We start from the raw sequence: 16932 nt of genomic DNA, 5'->3' as shown, positions 1-16932 counted from the left end.
TCAACACATACTGTCTGTATGTGGTGCAACTTTTAAAACATGAGTGTGAATGTGCTCTAATTAGCTAATGGATACCTGCTTGTCCACTCAGGGAGTGAGGGACATGACATGTAATAAGAGAAGAGACAGGACCACTTGAATTTCACACAATGGGAGTCTATGGCCCCCTATTCCTCTCTCCTCCTGCCCCAAATCATTACGTAGTCTCCAACAGCAGCAACAAAGACTGAGACTTGGCACCATTAGTAAGGCAAAGCTCTAGACAAACATGTAAGGATAGTTCTCTTAGTACAGGTTATAAAAGAACATTAATAATTATAATTTGTAGTTTTCTCTTGATGTATTTCAGTATATGAACTAGATATTTCATTTATTGATTCATTGAAATCTATCCTAGCTCTATGGAGGAACAGGCAGGCTTGGACAGTTATTTACTGAGCAGCTGCTAGTGATTATGCATGGTATTATGTTAGGCCTGAGTATGAGCATTGGTTTATTGTTGGCATTGTGGCCGAGGCTCGTGGGCTTTTTTCAACTCTATTTTAAGAAAAGGGGATTTGTTTTATCTCTCTCTATTTTAGCATGCACCCCACCTCAACTTCCCACTTTTAGGCCCTCTGCCACCCCAATTCATCGGTTCCCTTGAGGTTTCCTGATTCGGCCTCTGCTCTTCCTGATTCCTTAGACCACTAAACACTGACGCTTGGCTTACATCATAATTTACCTTGAAGCATTTGAATCAATCTAACTCCACTTATCCTAATGACATTGACAGTCCTCTTTAGTTTACAAAAATCGATGTTGGCATTTTATATTGTTGAAATACTTTATTATATATAATATTTGTAATTTGCAATGTAACTTCTTTGGCGCTACTGACCAGTCAGTACTTAGGTTACAATGAATACAGTATTTTCTAAACAGTGTTCCATGAACCCACTTATTTCTTTTACATCATTTCTTTATTGAAAGAATACAATGTTGGGCAACAGGTTGTTGAGATTTTATTAAGCACTACAGGTTGTGAATAGTTATAGTTACTAAACGAGGCGATCTAAACGCATAAAATTACAAGAAAAAAGTTGTAATATTTCAAGAATAAACTAAGAAAAGAATAGGTTGGTTTTAATTAATAAATTGATTGGATTACATCTGAATGCTTTAACATTACCTGAGAGTACATATGCTACTGTAGCCTACTGTAGTTTCAATATTTTGATTTTATTCTAATTTAATTACAACTTTATTCTCACAATCTCAGATTTTGTTTCCCCTCCTATTGGACCTAATACTCTGTCGTAGATCTAAGGTAAAAGGATTTCTTCAGGCTCCGAAGCTTCACTCCTCATCAAAGCCTTTCTGTTACAGCCGTTGAGGTTGGAAAGAAAGAAAAAGAGAAAAAGCTGTTAGTTCTTAAGATTAGTATTGCTTCAGTGCCACAAAGCAATGCATTCATTTATATAAACCAAACATTTATTTTGAACACTTATTTGTACTAATACTTGTTAAATGCAGTTAACAGAGGGCAGCATGTGTAAGGCTCAGATGATATGCATGCTTCAAACCTTGGAGCCAGCATCACGGCTCTTCGCCCGCAGCTTGTTGACCTGAGACTCAGCGATGTCAGCTCTCTCTTCAGCTTCTTCCATCTCGTGCTGAAGTTTGCGGAACTTGCCAAGATGAACATTAGCCTGTTCCTCCTGTTCAGGATAAATAAAACGATACATAGATACACATTGACGAGGGCAGAAGCCAAATAAAGACCTTACTTAACACATTTCCACACTTACAGCCTCCTCGGCAGCTCTCTTGTAGGCTTTCACTTTCAGCTGCAGCTTATCTACCAGATCTTGGAGTCGGGCAATATTCTTGCGATCCTCCTCAGTCTGAGAAAATAAGACACAAGGTTAAAAAGTCAATTTCCTTTAAAAGGTCTTTAACCAAACATGCAGATTAATGAAGGCTACAAACCTGATAGGTAAGTTCTTTGATACGGCGCTCATATTTACGGACGCCCTTCACAGCTTCAATGCTTTTTTTCTGCTCTATTTCCACCTCATTTTCCAGTTCCCTCACCTGGACAAGGACAATATTCTTTAGATAACAATACCAATAACTTAATTCAATATATAACATATAATATATAATATATATATAATATATAATAACTTAATTCAACATAACTGCTAAGAAACAAACAGACATCACAAACTGGAAAGAATTACTCACCCTGGCCTCTAGCTTCTGCACCTGCTTCTTGCCTCCCTTCATGGCGATCTGTTCAGCTTCATCCAGACGGTGCTGCAGGTCTTTGATGGTTTGCTCCATGTTCTTCTTCATACGCTCCAGATGAGCGCTGGTGTCCTGCTCTTTCTTCAGCTCCTCTGCCATCATGGCAGCATCTGTAATGGCCTTCTTGGCCTTCTCCTCAGTGTTTCTGCACTCCTGCACAGCATCTTCTACTTCTGTCTGAAGTTGGACTGTATCAGCCTCCAGCTTCTTCTTGTGATTCATCAGGCTGGTGTTCTTTATAGTAAAGGTAATTCTGTTATACAATGTACTAGAGAGGAACCTGTAAAATACATTTTTTTAAAGCTTAAAAGTCTAGCAACTGCCATACCTGTGAGTGCAGGAGCTGCACCCTTTCACTAACGTCCAGCAGCTCTTGCTCAGCAAGTTTGCGACCTCTCTCAGTTTGCTCCAGAGCAGACCTGAGCTCCTCCACTTCGGCCTGAAGAAGGGTGTTGCGTCTCTCAACTATGGCATTGTTTTCTTTCAGATCATCATTGTATCGAAGAGAGTCATCTAGCTGGAGCTGAGCATCCTGAAAAAAGGTTCAAAGCCTCTGGTTACTAAGATACCATAGTAATGATGCCAGCAAAAATGAGAGGCATGTTCCCTTTTTTACCTTGAGATGTGCATGAACAGATTTGAGGTGTTTCTGGGCCTCAGCTGCTTGCCTGTTGGCCTGGCTTAGCTGGATCTCCATCTCATTGAGGTCTCCCTCCATCTTTTTCTTCAAACGGAGAGCCTCATTCCTGCTGCGACACTCAGCCTCAAGAGAGCTCTGCAGGGTGTCTATCATCCTCTGCAAGTTCCTCTTGCACTGCTCCATTTCCTCATCTTTCTCAGCTAGTTTACGCTCCATGTCTGCTTTCATTTGGTTGAACTCAAGCTGGGCTCTTAGTATCTTACCCTCCTCATGCTCAAGAGTACCCTAAGATCAGTGGTAGAAGAAGTATTCAGATTCTCTACTTAAGTAAAAGTTCAAATACCACACTGTAAAAGCACTCTGTTACAAAAATAAATCCTTCATTAATAATGTTAATTAAGGGCTAAGTATGTAAGTATCATCCGGAAAATATACTTAAAGTATTAAACGTAAAAGTATTCAATGCAGGAAAACCCTCTAATTTTAGAAACTGGATTGATGAAAATTATAAAACTGTGTTAATTAAGCTAATAACTTCAGCTGGACTTGTAGGCCATTATATTGGTAGGTAGTTTAAGTTATAATAGAACATTGTATTTTTATAAACTACAGTACATGGATGCAAAAAATCTTAATTTGTAAAGTAAAGCTGTAGTGGAGTAAGAAGTACAACATTTCTAGAAGTAGAAGTAGAAAGTGGCTGTTGTAAACTATACATACTCTACTGATGATTTGAGCTTTTAGTCTTACCTCTGCTTCCTCAAGGGCAGACTGAATCTCACTCTTTTCTTGCTCTATCTGCTTACGGACTTTTTCCAACTCATGAACAGTTTTTCCTCCCTCACCAAGTTGCTCAGTGAGGTCAGAAATCTCCTCTGTGAATGAAAGTAATTGTACTTAATGTGGCACCTGCAATGTGAATTGATTGTTTGGGCACATTAAGTAGTATATTACCCTGAAGATTCTTGTTCTCTCTCTTCATGGTCTCCAGTTGGTCTAGACATTCTTCATAGGAGTTTTTTAATTTGAAGAGCTCAGTGCTCAGTGACCTGGCTTCCTTCTGAGAGCTCTCCAACTCACACTGACACTCCTCATATTTCTGTTTCCACTCAGACAGGACCTAGACATTGAGATACAAATTTTACAATTTTAAGTTCAAATCACCACATCAAGCGTTCTACAGTTTTGGCAAAGGTGATCATTTAAGGAGACTCCATTTGCAATGTAACAATATTTTGAAACCCCAGTTTTTTGAAGATTATAAAATACTTATATACTTTGTCAAAGTTTCTTTGCTTCTTGTCCAGAGCAGCAGCAGCAGAATTAGACCTCTCCACATCCACCATTAGATCTTCAATCTCATTCTGCAGCCTGTGTTTGGTCTTCTCCAGAGACGAGCATTTAGCATTCACTGCTTCCACAGCCTCCTCAGCATCCTGCAGACGCTGAGCCAGCTTCTTTCTAAAAAACAAAACAAGTTCTAAATTAAGGCAGTTGAGATGTGAAATGACATGCAGCAAAGGAGCCCTGCTTTATTCAAAGTGGAGACATAAAACAAATATATAAAACATTGTATTTTGGGGCAAGCTGTCTGAGCCTCCTTCAGCTTTCCAAATAGACATGATTTTTACATGAATAATTTCACATCTACGGCTGCCATATTCATATAGGCACATCGGTTTGTTGAGGCTGACTTTCACTGCGGTTTGTTGCCTTTAAAGGAAACTCAAAAGTGTTGCGCAATGGCTGATTATCCCATGGACTATCATGAAGATGAACGCTAGTCATTTCACTTTTTATTCAAACTATTCTGCCTCAGTGTCAGCATTTCCATTCTCAATCCCATTGCCTTTTACGTACATCCGTGACCCTCTTATGAGGAATAGAACTTTAGTTTGAAAGCGTGAGGGCCTTTGGATGCCAGACTTCAAAATCAAGATGTGTCCACAGATTAGAGAGGCCCAAGCTGTATACAGTAAATACATCAAATTGGAGGCTGTGTTTCACTACTCCAAATAACAAAGGCCAGCCAGCAATTACTGTAACACTGGTATCTTGTCATATGATTTAGATCCCTATGCAAATTGTAGGAGGCTCACGCAGCTTGCCCTGATATACATTGTTTTGCATGAGTCCTTATTTCTCCAAATCTCTAAAATGGAGGTGGAAATTGGAAAGTTAGTATGACCCATAGAATCACAATTGCCATGTTTATGAGAAACGTGTCAGTTTGAGGTATATATTAGAATTTTCTCTGCTTTTGTTATTGGCCTGATTTGTCCACTTATTTCTTTTCAGTGGCTAGAGCTGACAGAGGAGAAAGCAGTTAATTTTCACATTCACAACATCATACAAACACATATGAACCTAACATATTTTGAAGAATACAAGTAAAATCGATTTGTGTGGTAGGGCACCTTTAAAGGGAATCTTTAAATCTTGTGTCTAAGGGACTATTGGAGATATAACAGTTTTGCTGTGAAACAGGCTGCAATGTAATTGCGCAGGGGAATTGTCACCGTCAGTTTACATCCACAAAATGTGCTTGTTTTTGCCACTGACAGGCTTAGATAAGTGTCTGACAACATAATTTAAAGATGATAAAGTCTGGTTCTGAAATTTAGCGAGAGGTGACTTGTTGCCTGAAGACAACGTTGAAAAACGTTAACGAGAGAGTGCCAGGGAGAATTTGTTGTGTTGGAGTACAGAAAGCATACCATGTGTTTTAAGGTGTTGTTTGAAAGATTTTCAATGAAATCAATGGTTGTGTTTACGAATTGTGGCAAGAAAATTGCAAGCAACACTGTACGCAGCTTTCATAGACCACCTTTGTTGGATATGGACTGAAGTTGTGGGTAGTTGTGCTAAACTTGATCCTAACACAACGGTCCATACATCCGGTCTGAAGTGACTATTTTGACTGGGATAACTACTGCCAACCATAAAGGAGAAAATACATTTCCCTAAAGAAAAATGCTGTTCCAAGAGCAGAGAGCTGCAGGAGGAACAAAGGGAACGTTAGTAGCTAAAGTTACCGTGTTGACCTAGCATCAGTACACATAAAAGCATGTCAGGATAACGGCGACTGACGCCGATTTCCATAGTGTAGTCAAACGCTTATAATGACAATCTGAGCATCAGTAGCAAAACATCACTTTAAGTTGATGTACATTGACGGTGACCAATGCCCCATATGTTTTCTTTGGAGCCCAGTTTGCAGGGCTCTTGCTTAAGAGTGGACGATTTAAACAATTCTTGTTCCTTGTCGCTTAGACACAAACACATGGGAAAATAGTTTACAGGGTGAAAAAAAACAAAGTTCCTCTTGAAGTTTACTTTTCTTGAAGGCTTTATCTTACATAATATTTTGGATTTATGTCCTTGCATGTACTAGACTCACTTGGCCTCCTCCAGTTCCTCAGTTCTCTGGATGGCATCAGTTTCGTACTTGGTTCTCCACTGAGCCACCTCAGAGTTGGCCTTGGACATGTTGCGTTGCAATTCAGCCTTGGCCTCCTGCTCCTCCTCATACTGCTCCCTGAGCAGGTCACAGTCATGTCGAGCAGACTGCACTGCATGGGCTAATGCATTCTTGGCCTGGATAAATATTGGTAATGTGGGTATTTCTCTTGGACATACATAGAGATAAATTATACATTTTGGCATTTTCATACCTTTATTTCCTCCTCTAGTTGTCTTTTTAGATCTTCAAGTTGTTGATTGTAGGAATTCTTTCCTCTGGTCAGCTGAGAAATAAGAGATTCTTTCTCCTCCAGCTGTCTTGAAAAGTCATCTAGAGAGGTTAAATAAGTTTTAGAATTGCATTGTTCCACATTAAACACATTTATTATTTCAAGTTCAAAGAGTACCACTGACCATTCTCCGCTTGAAGCTTGGCTTTTTGGGTCGTGTAGTCACTAATGGATCTTTGATATTCATCACACCTAGTCCTGTATTCATTCATTTGATCCTCCAAAGTTCTGCAGGTCTTTTCCAAGTTAATCTTATATAGGAAATATACCATACAGTTCACAGGCAACATTAGTCATCTCTAGACATGTATTCAATGCTTTGCTGATTAGAGGGATAGAAGTCTTAATGTTAAATCTAGCTTGTCTTGTCCACCTATAATACTAATACTACCTTCTAATAAGAACAACAAATTTAAGGTGGAGGTGTTCATGTTGACAGTCATCATTTAGTTAACTACCAGGTTGTCAGTTCCACCAGTGTGAAAAATTACCTGAGCAACTTGATGCACACATACCTTAGACTTAGCTACGTGTTCCATATTGGAGACCACATCATCCAGCTCCAGTCTGAGCTCGCTCTTCTCCTTCTCCAGTTTCTGCTTGACTCTCTGCAGGTTATCAATCTGCTCTCCCAAGTCAGCCACACTGTCAGCTTGTTTCTTCCTGAGTGTGGCAGCAGTGGCTTCATGCTGCAGAGTGGCCTCTTCAAGGTCTCTGCGAAGTTTCAGGAACTCAGCCTCCCTCTTCTTGTTCATTTCAATCTGGGCAGATGTTGCTCCACCAGCCTCCTCCAGCCTTTCACTGATCTCCTCCAGCTCTCTGGCCAAGTCTGCTCTCTGTTTTTCCACTTTGGCTCGGGCAGCTCGCTCTGCCTCAAGCTCCTCTTCAAGCTCCTCTACACGAGCCTAGTAGAACAACATGTTTAAATGCGGCAATACTTTGGGAAAATGTTATTTTATGTAATTCATTCACAGTTACTAATTCACATTTGTACCTGCAGCTCTTTTATCTTCTTCTGGAGTTGAATGGTTATGGCTTGTTCATCTTCAATTTTGCTGTTTAGCTGGCTGACCTCAAAGTCTTTTCTGCAAAATTTTGTTTGATTAGTGTTAGCCAAAATGAAACTACATTCACTATATTAAATGACCATACTGAATGAACAATGTCATGATGAATTTGTACTTTTTCAGGCGCTCCTCCAGCTGTTGCTTGTCATTTTCTAAATCCATTACAGTCTCCTGGGTCAACTTTAAGTCTCCCTCCAGCTTTCTCTTAGATCTTTCAAGGTCCATTCGAATCTTCTTCTCTTGCTCAAGAGATCCTTCAAGCTTAATGCAAATACATTTGATTACAATATTTGTGAATCATTTTATTTGTAATACTTACAATATCATCTAAATAGTACAGTTTTGATATGGATTCTTACATCATCTACTTGCTGCTCCAGCTTAGTCTTGGCCTTGGTCAGAGTGTTGACTTTGTCTTCTTCACTCTGTAGATCATCCAGTGTTTGCTGATGAGCTTCTTGTAAGGCTTTCTTTTCTTTGGTCAACTTAGCAATGATATCATCCAGAGCAGCCATCTCTTCAGCCAGGTTCTTCACCTGTGAACCAAGAAAGGATGAGTTACTGGATGCCTTGTTAAGTTGCTGATCTGAAACACATTAAGGTTAATTTAGATGTCATACTGTACCTTGTTCTCTGTGGCGTGCTTCTCTTTCTCTACTTTAGCCAGAGTTAACTCTAAGTCATCAATGTCTTTCTTAAGCTCAGAGCACTCATCCTCCAGCTTCCTCTTCTTAGCAGTCAGTTCAGCATTCATCTCCTCCTCATCCTCCAGTCTTTCTGTCAGCTCTTTGGCTTTTGCCTCCAGCTGAATCTTGTTTTTAATCAACCCCTCACATCTTTCTTCAGCATCACCAAGATTATCTTGCTCCTGCCAAACATTCAATCTCATTAGCACATACCTTAATGACATATTCAAAGGAAAATGTCAGTATAGTGGCATTCTCACCGCTTGAACTTGAAGTTGCAGGTCATTTTTCTCCTGAAGAAGAGAAACCATTTTCTCCTCTAGTTCTTTTCTTCGTGCTTCAGATTTTGCATAAGCCTCTTTCAGCTTCAGGAATTCTTCCTTCATGTTGGCCATCTCCTTTTCTGCCTCAGCAGATCTCAATAACGGTTTGATCTTGAAGAACAGCTTCATCCAGGGCCAATTCTTCACCCCCATAAACGAACGGACATTCCATTGGATCACTAATAATGCTTCTCTGCGTTCCACCATCTTCTGATATTCAACACGTGACAAAAGACCACGGGATCTGGCTTGAATACCAGTGATGATTTTGGAGAGACGCTCATCTCTCATCTCCTCAAGCAGACCCAGCAAACCAGCCTTGAAGAACACCTAACAACACAATGGGTATTTACCTTTTGGCCTTTATCTTCTTCATCTCTTACTGGAATATTTCAATTATCTCAATATGAGAACAACTTTAGATGATACCTTGGTATGTCCAAACTTGTACTGATTGTGATCAATATCCAGAGAACCCAGAAGTTTCTCAGCTCCCTTCCTGCTGTCCATGAACTGACCCTCAGGGATGGCAGCAGGATTCAGGATGCGATATCTGGAAAACAAAAAACCAAAAGTATTTTGGAGAATAATATTTAACTTCTGCTTTAAATTATAAAGTATTTGACTTATCGGATAATACCTCTGTTTGAAATCTCCATAAAGGATCCTGTTGGGGAAGCCCTTTCTGCAGATCCTGATGCCTTCCAGCACACCATTACAGCGCAGCTGGTGCATGACCAGAGGGTTCTCCATGGCCCCAGGAGTTTTGGTCTCATTGGGGATGATGCAGCGAACAAAGTGAGGGTGAGTCGACCTCAAGTTGGTCATCAGCTTGTTCAGGTTTTCCTTTTAATATGAGGAACCATACATTTATAAATACTGGCTTTTATAGCATCAATATTATGCAAAATACCACAATGTCATACACAATACCCTATGAAGAGCGGACACAGTCTGAAATGATGATCCCTTCTTCTTCTTCTCTTTTTTGACTTCATCACCCAAAGCTGGTAAAAAAAAAATAATGCTTATAGCTAGAACAAAATTAAATATAGAATTTCCAATCAAGATAATCATGTTAGGGTACCTGCTTCTGCTCCAGCGTAATTTGCAAAGAGGACAGATAACACCTTGAGATTAGACTTCTGGTAGAGTCCTACAACGGTCTCATTCAGAGGATCCTTGTTCTTCACCAGCCAGTTGTTGATATTATAATCAACAGTTCCAGCATAATGCATCAGGGCGAAATGGGCCTCTGGTTTCCCTTTAACAACTCTGGGCTTCTGGAAGTTGGCAGATTTCCCCAGATGATTGTCGTAGAGCTTAGTTTTAAAGGTGGTATCAGAGGCTTTGGGGAACATGCACTCCTCTTCAAGGATGGACATGATACCCATGGGCTGTAGGGACAAAAATAGGAGTTGTTCAAAAACTAATCATAATATTATATAGGCTAAACATAGTGTAGTCGCTCACCTTTTCAATTAGGTCAATGCAGGCCTGCAAATCCATACCAAAATCTATGAAAGTCCATTCAATGCCCTCTTTCTTGTACTCTTCCTGCTCTAGCACAAACATGTGGTGGTTGAAAAACTGTTGCAGTTTTTCATTGGTGAAGTTGATGCACAGCTGCTCAAAGGTGTTGAACTGCAAAGAGAAAATATGTAGGATTTTCTATCTATGTTGTTGAAAGAGGGCAGGTTAATTGTGAACTAGTAAGATCATTTACATCAAAGATCTCAAATCCAGCAATGTCCAGGACACCAATGAAGTATTGGCGAGGCTGCTTGGTCTCTAGTGACTGGTTGATTCTTATCACCATCCACAGGAACATCTTTTCATAAACCGCCTTGGATAGAGCTCCAATTGCATAGTTCACCTGGAAAAATTACCAAGGCATAGAAATTAATGCAGTTTTTTTTTCATGCAAGCTTTTTAGCCTCTGCAGATGTTGCCATATACTGACAAAAACAGAATGTATTCCTTCATTGGTTATAGAACCTTTGTGTATAAGGTTTAAGTTGACTTTGTTTGTACTTCTTACTTGAGCAACACTTTGTCCCTTGGTGACCCACTCATTCCCTACTTTTACTCTTGGGTGACAGAGACCCTTGATGAGGTCTGCCGAGTTCAGGCCCATCAGATATGCAACTTTGTCAGCATCTGTATAAGGAAAGTGAATTCTGTAAGGCCATTGTCAATCTTTGTTTGTTCTGGGCCATCATGACAAACAGAGCTTCTCTCACCTTCAGTGCCATCAGCCTCTGCCTGCTCTTCACGCTGCTTGGTCTTGAACTTCATGTTGCCATGATGCATGATGGCACCAGTCAGCTTGTACACAGAGTTTTTTTCCTCTTGAGTGAAGCCCAACACATCAAAGGCACTCTGTGGAGAAACACATGATAACTCCTCAAGATTTGTGCAAGTAATATAGTTTTGAGCTAAATTCTAAATTTGGGACTCAAAAAATTCTAAAACCTTAAAAGCTACTATAATTTCTATTCTGTACTCCGTGGAGAAACTGTCCAATAAGAAATGAACAACTTCATCATGGGTAGTCTGACTTCAGAATGCCATTGTCCAGTCTGAGCATAAATTGTGTGATCAGCGCAACACACAGAGAGCTTAATTAAAGGTCAGAAACTACTTAATACTTTTTCTAGAGTTGTAAAATCCTGTCTCTGAGTATTATAAACAGCTAAGAAGCTTCTGATAAATATTTGAACACATTAATCTGTTACTCCATCTGGACTTCTTAGATTACATTTCATTGTCTCACCGGTACCTTAACCAACATAGCCCTCTGCATTGTTTGAACACTGTCTTGTTTTTGGAATGAAACCTGTGCAACTCATTTAGTCATAATGATTAGAGTTTAACATAATAATAGTAAAATGAGAGCCTGACATCTGTTGCCATCAATTCCTCTGCATCATCAATAGAGGCCACTTGGGTTTCCCCTTGAGAGATGAAGGCATAGTCGTAGGGATTGTTTGTAATCAACAGCATCTCTGGAGGATAGAGAGAGTGTCAAAGTCAGACAGATGGACACACAAGTGCCAAAACAAGCCAATGACAACCATGGTTTTAATTTTTTCACTTTTTCTTTTCATGGTGGCCAACTACCACTGAGGCACAAATGAATCATAGCCGTGTACTAACCCAGGAGTTCAGGCTTCTTATTGGAGAGAATCTGGTAAAAAATGTGGTAATCTCTTTCAGCCTTGAGCTGGAAAGTCACACGAGACTTCTCCAGAAGGTCTAAAAAAGTGAAATATACAAGAAAGAAAAAATGTCATGTAAAATCAACTCTAACCTATGTTGTAAAACATAAATAAAATAATATTAACAGTATTACTGTATGTTAGAAAAGGGTGTTTAATCTTACATGTTTCAATGTCAGCAGAGGCCAACTTTCCCCTGGCATCAAAATGAATCCGGATGAATTTACCCTAAAAATGTATTGTAGTTTATAGTTTGCATTTTTAAAGAAACCTTGATATCTGCTGCTGCCACTGTTTACATGGAAACAAACTAATATAATTCACTATTTAGTCACACAAAAATTACACACTCACAAATCTAGAGGAGTTGTCATTCCTGATGGTCTTGGCATTCCCAAAGGCCTCTAAAGCAGGGTTAGCCTGGATGATTTGATCCTCCAGCGTACCCTGTCAAAAGGGAACATTATATATGCTCAATCTGTAATAAATGTTTAAAGGTACACAGAAGGACTTTAGCAGCCTCTGGTGGCATTTTTTGAAACCAATCAAGCAATTAAGCAAGTGTATTCCAATTTAGTTAAAGGGGGTAAGAGTTGATAGATAGATGACAACTTCCACAACTCACACATTTGACAGAGCTTATTAGTTACCTTGTCCTTGGCATTGGGGTCTTTCTTTACACCGCTAGCTGCAATACTTGCAAAATACTGGATGACTCGCTTTGTGTTGACAGTCTTTCCTGCACCAGATTCTCCACTGCAATTAAAAGTCAATGATCAATACTTACGGTAGCATAATGTAGGATAAGATTTTATTTTAGAGTATTTAGTGTCATATATATATGCTTCTCGAGAATAAGTCATTACATACGTGATCAAAATGGACTGGTTTTCCCGGTCTACAAAATCAAATTTGCAGAGAGTACAGTTTTGTGAGTCAAGATTCAGAATAGTTACAGTAGACTTAAGAAAATGTATCTAAATTTAGTAGGTTTTACCTGACAGCATGTACTGGTAGGCATTGTCAGAGATGGAGAAGATATGAGGAGGAGCTTCAGCCCTCTTCTTTCCTCTATAGGCAACAACCACCTCTTGGTTGTAGACCGGCAGCCACTTGTAGGGGTTGACAGTCACACAGAAGAGCCCAGAGTAGGTCTGTGAAACACAGAAAAATAAAACTGTGTTCACAGCAACCATTTGTAATTTAAAAGTTGATGTTTTTCTATATTGATAATTTCAGGTTTTTGACACACTATTTTGACTTTTTAGTCCATTATTTTGTTTATGTTAAAGATTTAGAACTAATGCCAATATTTATTTAAGAATAGGAGCAAAATTAACCATGACCTCATCTTCTACACATGTAAACATACTGTTCTATCACATTCAGCAAACTTTGAGAGGTGTACAGTAGAGTTTATTGACAAATCTTTTTCATGTGACTGTAGACTACTTACATAGATCATCCATGCTGCATAACGCTCTTTGAGGTTAAATAGCACAGCTGGTTCATGGAGGAAGGTCAACATTGCCATGTCCTCGATCTTGTCAAACTTTGGAGGATTCTGTTGCAGAACCTGGGACTCTTTGACCACCACAGTCTACGGAAAATAATTCAGTTTTCCTGATTAATATGTAATAGTCACATTATCAAGGATTCAAATCCGACCCGAGGCCCTTTGCTGCATGTCATCCCTCCTTCCTCTCCCTCATTTCCTGGCTCTCTTCAGTTGTTATAAAAAAGGGAAAACAAAAAATATCTTATAAGTAAGTAAGCCAAACATTCAGACAATTTCTGTTGTTGATTTTGTCAACATGCATGCATGTGATACCCTCTTATACAGCTTGTGTAACATTACAAAGCATGCTACACATGATGGCAGCAGTGCCTCGTTTGACCACACTTTACTTGAGACACTTTAATGGGAGTGATACACAGGGTCCTCATAGAATTTATATTTACGCTCATTCAAGGATAGATGCTTTGAATCACACATTGAGTTACTCTCACATTATCACTTGCTCCCAGAAAAGGACTCTCACATAGACACTCTCATCTAATGTGTTTCCCTTGCTGCTTTAACTGATACTGGTGATTGGAGTCACCCAGTTAGGATGGATTTAGTTTTTGTTCTGGGACAGATTGGTTTTAAGTGAACTGAAGAATTAAGTGGAGCAGTCTCTGGATTTGACAGTGCTTAACTTTTGGCATTCTAGGTAGATCTTAGTTTCTGAGGTGAAGCACTTTGGTTACCTGCTTGTTATTGTAAAGTGCTATACATAATATAAATAAATATACATAAATGTTGATTGTTTTCTTAAGGCAAAACATTTATTTTATGGCAAGTATTTCCCTTTTCATTGTGAATGAATTCTCTTATAACTGTGTATGTATAACTCTGTCTATCTTTTACTTCTGGTTACCCCAAGATTATTGCAATTCTAGCAATGTGCATACACTTATTTTACACATGTTGACTTGTCAAAGTTAGCAGTTGGGTTGATAGAAATTTTATTAGGTCAAATTTACTATAGCCCAAAATCACAAATCACAAATTTGCCTCAGAAAGGTTAGGGTTGTACAGCGGAATACCCTCTGTCCTTTGACCCTACCATCAGACAAGGAAAAACTCCCCAAAAAAACTTTAACAAGGAAAAGCAGAAAGAAACCTTTAGGAAGAGCAACTGAGGATGGATCCCTCTCCCCTGACGGACAGCCATGCAATAGAGTGGTGTGCACAGAACAGACCAGCATAATGAAAGTAAAGTATAAACAATCCATATGACACAATTATACATAGAATAGAAAGTGAGAGGAGAGAGAGAGGGTTGAGAGAGAGACCAAAATACTCTGCAACCCAACCTAATAATAATAAGGATGATGAGAATAATAGTAATAATAATAATGTATAATAGCAACTATGATAAGATAACCGCATGAGTTAATGATGTAAACTAAATGTCTGAATGGTAAAATGACACTAACCTTCCCATTCTGTGTCTCTACAGTGACCTTGTCTCCATCTCGGCTGCTGATAGTTGCCTTCACAAACTCTTCGACTGGATCCGGGACAAAGCATTCCTTCTTTATGTCGAAGAGACGTGTGGAGGCCTCCATACGCTCTTTGTCCGACTTCCTCAGGTACGGAGCAGCCGGCCCAAACACAGACATTTCTGCATCTCCCATGGCTGCACTAATGTACACACAGTTAGTAGAGGTGATTAAGGTTTCACTCTGTCTGTATCTCATACTTCACCTTGTTATCCTTTACTTTACTTTTCAACTGTGGTTTCAAGGAAAATCAAAACGTTTGTCTTTTATGTCAATCTTTAACTCTATAATATGACTTGCTTAAGAAAGGAGAATTTACCGGTGGGTTCAGCTCCGATGACAGGTGAGCTCAGACGTCAGAGTATACCAGTGACCTAAAGGGAGCAGAGAAAACTATAAGTAAGACATTGTGAGGATATTGTAAAATGTTTGAATTATAGTTACTTAATTACATTAGTATTTGAAAAATTAATAGGTATCTGTTTTTTCTTAATAGTATTTTGGATCATTAGTTCAACCTAGTTCAAACGTTTAAAGGTATATTTGACAAAAAACACTTTGTGGCACACACCTTGTTCAGCATGTCACTCTTGTGTTAGCTATGCTTTACATAAAAAAAGTGTACATTCCTAACACATAGTTAAATTGATTTACCTTTAGTTTTGACAGCAGAAAAATACAGTATACAAACAGCAATAATTCGAAATACAATCAGTTGTGCAGACTTACAGAGGCCAGGTGGAGAGGAACAGCTGCTAGACCTGTAGGGAAGGCAGGGATCAAATATATAACCCCTGTTAACCCTGCCTTACAAGGCCAAGGTTCCCACCCTGACCCACTCACGCACACACACATATCTCAACAGGTATACTACTTCACACATACCCCTTTACCCTCACACACACACACATTGTGGTTATCGCCATCACTGTCATCACTTATGATAAGGCTTTCATGATGTCTGGCTGCTTCAACTGCTCACATCCGAATAATGGGATTTTTTTAGGAACAGTGCCAGGAACTTTCTCTTGCATAACTCGCATGTCACTTACCAAAGCACAGCCTTTTATCTCTAATTCTACCACAGTTGTTTTCTGTCATCTCAGTGAGGACTGGTGGTGGACACAAACCAGATTCTATTTTTTGTCTCTAAGGGGGAGCAAAAAGGGGTAGAAGTATAACAACAAAACTATGAATTTCTACCTATAGGTCAAAAATGTAAAAATAAAATGACCAAAATTGCCTATTTCTTTTATATCAAATTCTCGTGTATTTTTTTTATTTATTTAATAATCTGTTTCTGGACACAAATAATCAAAGTATGTGGTATGTTTTGGTATGTCTTCAACTGTGACCAGTGGGTTCTGGGAAATCTATTTTTGCTGTACAAAACAAATCTGAAACAGCAGAAAATCTTAAATAGGTGCCCGTGAATAGGAACAGTAGGAGAAACTGCTTCTATCTACTAAGTCTGTCTTGAAAACAAGATAGTTCATCTCAAGGGGTTCATATCAACAAAAGATTTAAACAATTTTGACTCTTTTAACAAATTAAAATAACTATTAATAAATGCAAAGGGTTGTGCAGAATCTTTTGGGAGATTTTGTTTTTTACTATTAACAAATGTTGTGGATAGTACCTAGTAGCCGGTACTTTTTTGGTACCAGCTGGTCGATGTTGTGAGACAGCTGAGCTGATATTAGAAGGTGGAGTTAAAACACTGCAGACCTTTAATCGGTCAGAGAGAATAGTCACTAGCACGACACGGGACATGCTGCACAAACCGCCATTTTTGAATAAGCAACAGTCTATAGTGACCGCAATGTTTTTAAATGGCAGCCTGCAAAACTAAGCTGTACATTACAAGGATCCAGCGAATGTCGCGTTAATGACGTTACTT

At 39.1% G+C, this 16932-nt stretch overlaps 1 protein-coding gene across 1 annotated transcript; it reads right to left on the bottom strand.

The window, feature by feature from the left end:
- Positions 1 to 1224: 1224 nt before the first annotated feature.
- LOC117954123 (myosin-7-like) lies at positions 1225 to 15816 on the bottom strand. The gene is made up of 38 exons (XM_034887648.1): positions 15762 to 15816; positions 15352 to 15425; positions 14967 to 15174; positions 13438 to 13581; positions 12979 to 13135; positions 12852 to 12879; positions 12632 to 12737; positions 12336 to 12428; positions 12146 to 12209; positions 11920 to 12018; positions 11665 to 11768; positions 11004 to 11142; positions 10802 to 10920; positions 10487 to 10636; positions 10234 to 10404; positions 9848 to 10157; positions 9694 to 9767; positions 9401 to 9606; positions 9190 to 9313; positions 8698 to 9090; positions 8377 to 8619; positions 8111 to 8287; positions 7867 to 8012; positions 7679 to 7769; positions 7200 to 7589; positions 6809 to 6935; positions 6607 to 6725; positions 6333 to 6529; positions 4210 to 4393; positions 3887 to 4052; positions 3683 to 3807; positions 2909 to 3217; positions 2621 to 2824; positions 2230 to 2526; positions 1972 to 2076; positions 1791 to 1886; positions 1566 to 1700; positions 1225 to 1359 (listed from the first exon to the last, which is right to left on the bottom strand). The coding sequence occupies exons 3-38, from the start codon at positions 15165 to 15167 to the stop codon at positions 1339 to 1341; spliced, it is 5814 nt and encodes a 1937-aa protein (XP_034743539.1). The 5' UTR covers positions 15168 to 15174; positions 15352 to 15425; positions 15762 to 15816; the 3' UTR covers positions 1225 to 1338.
- Positions 15817 to 16932: the final 1116 nt, after the last annotated feature.

The sequence above is a fragment of the Etheostoma cragini genome, chromosome 12 (genome assembly GCF_013103735.1).
Source record: "Etheostoma cragini isolate CJK2018 chromosome 12, CSU_Ecrag_1.0, whole genome shotgun sequence".
NCBI lineage: Eukaryota > Metazoa > Chordata > Actinopteri > Perciformes > Percidae > Etheostoma > Etheostoma cragini.
Note: the sequence above shows the minus strand (reverse complement) of the source record. Positions and strands in the feature narration are given on the sequence as shown.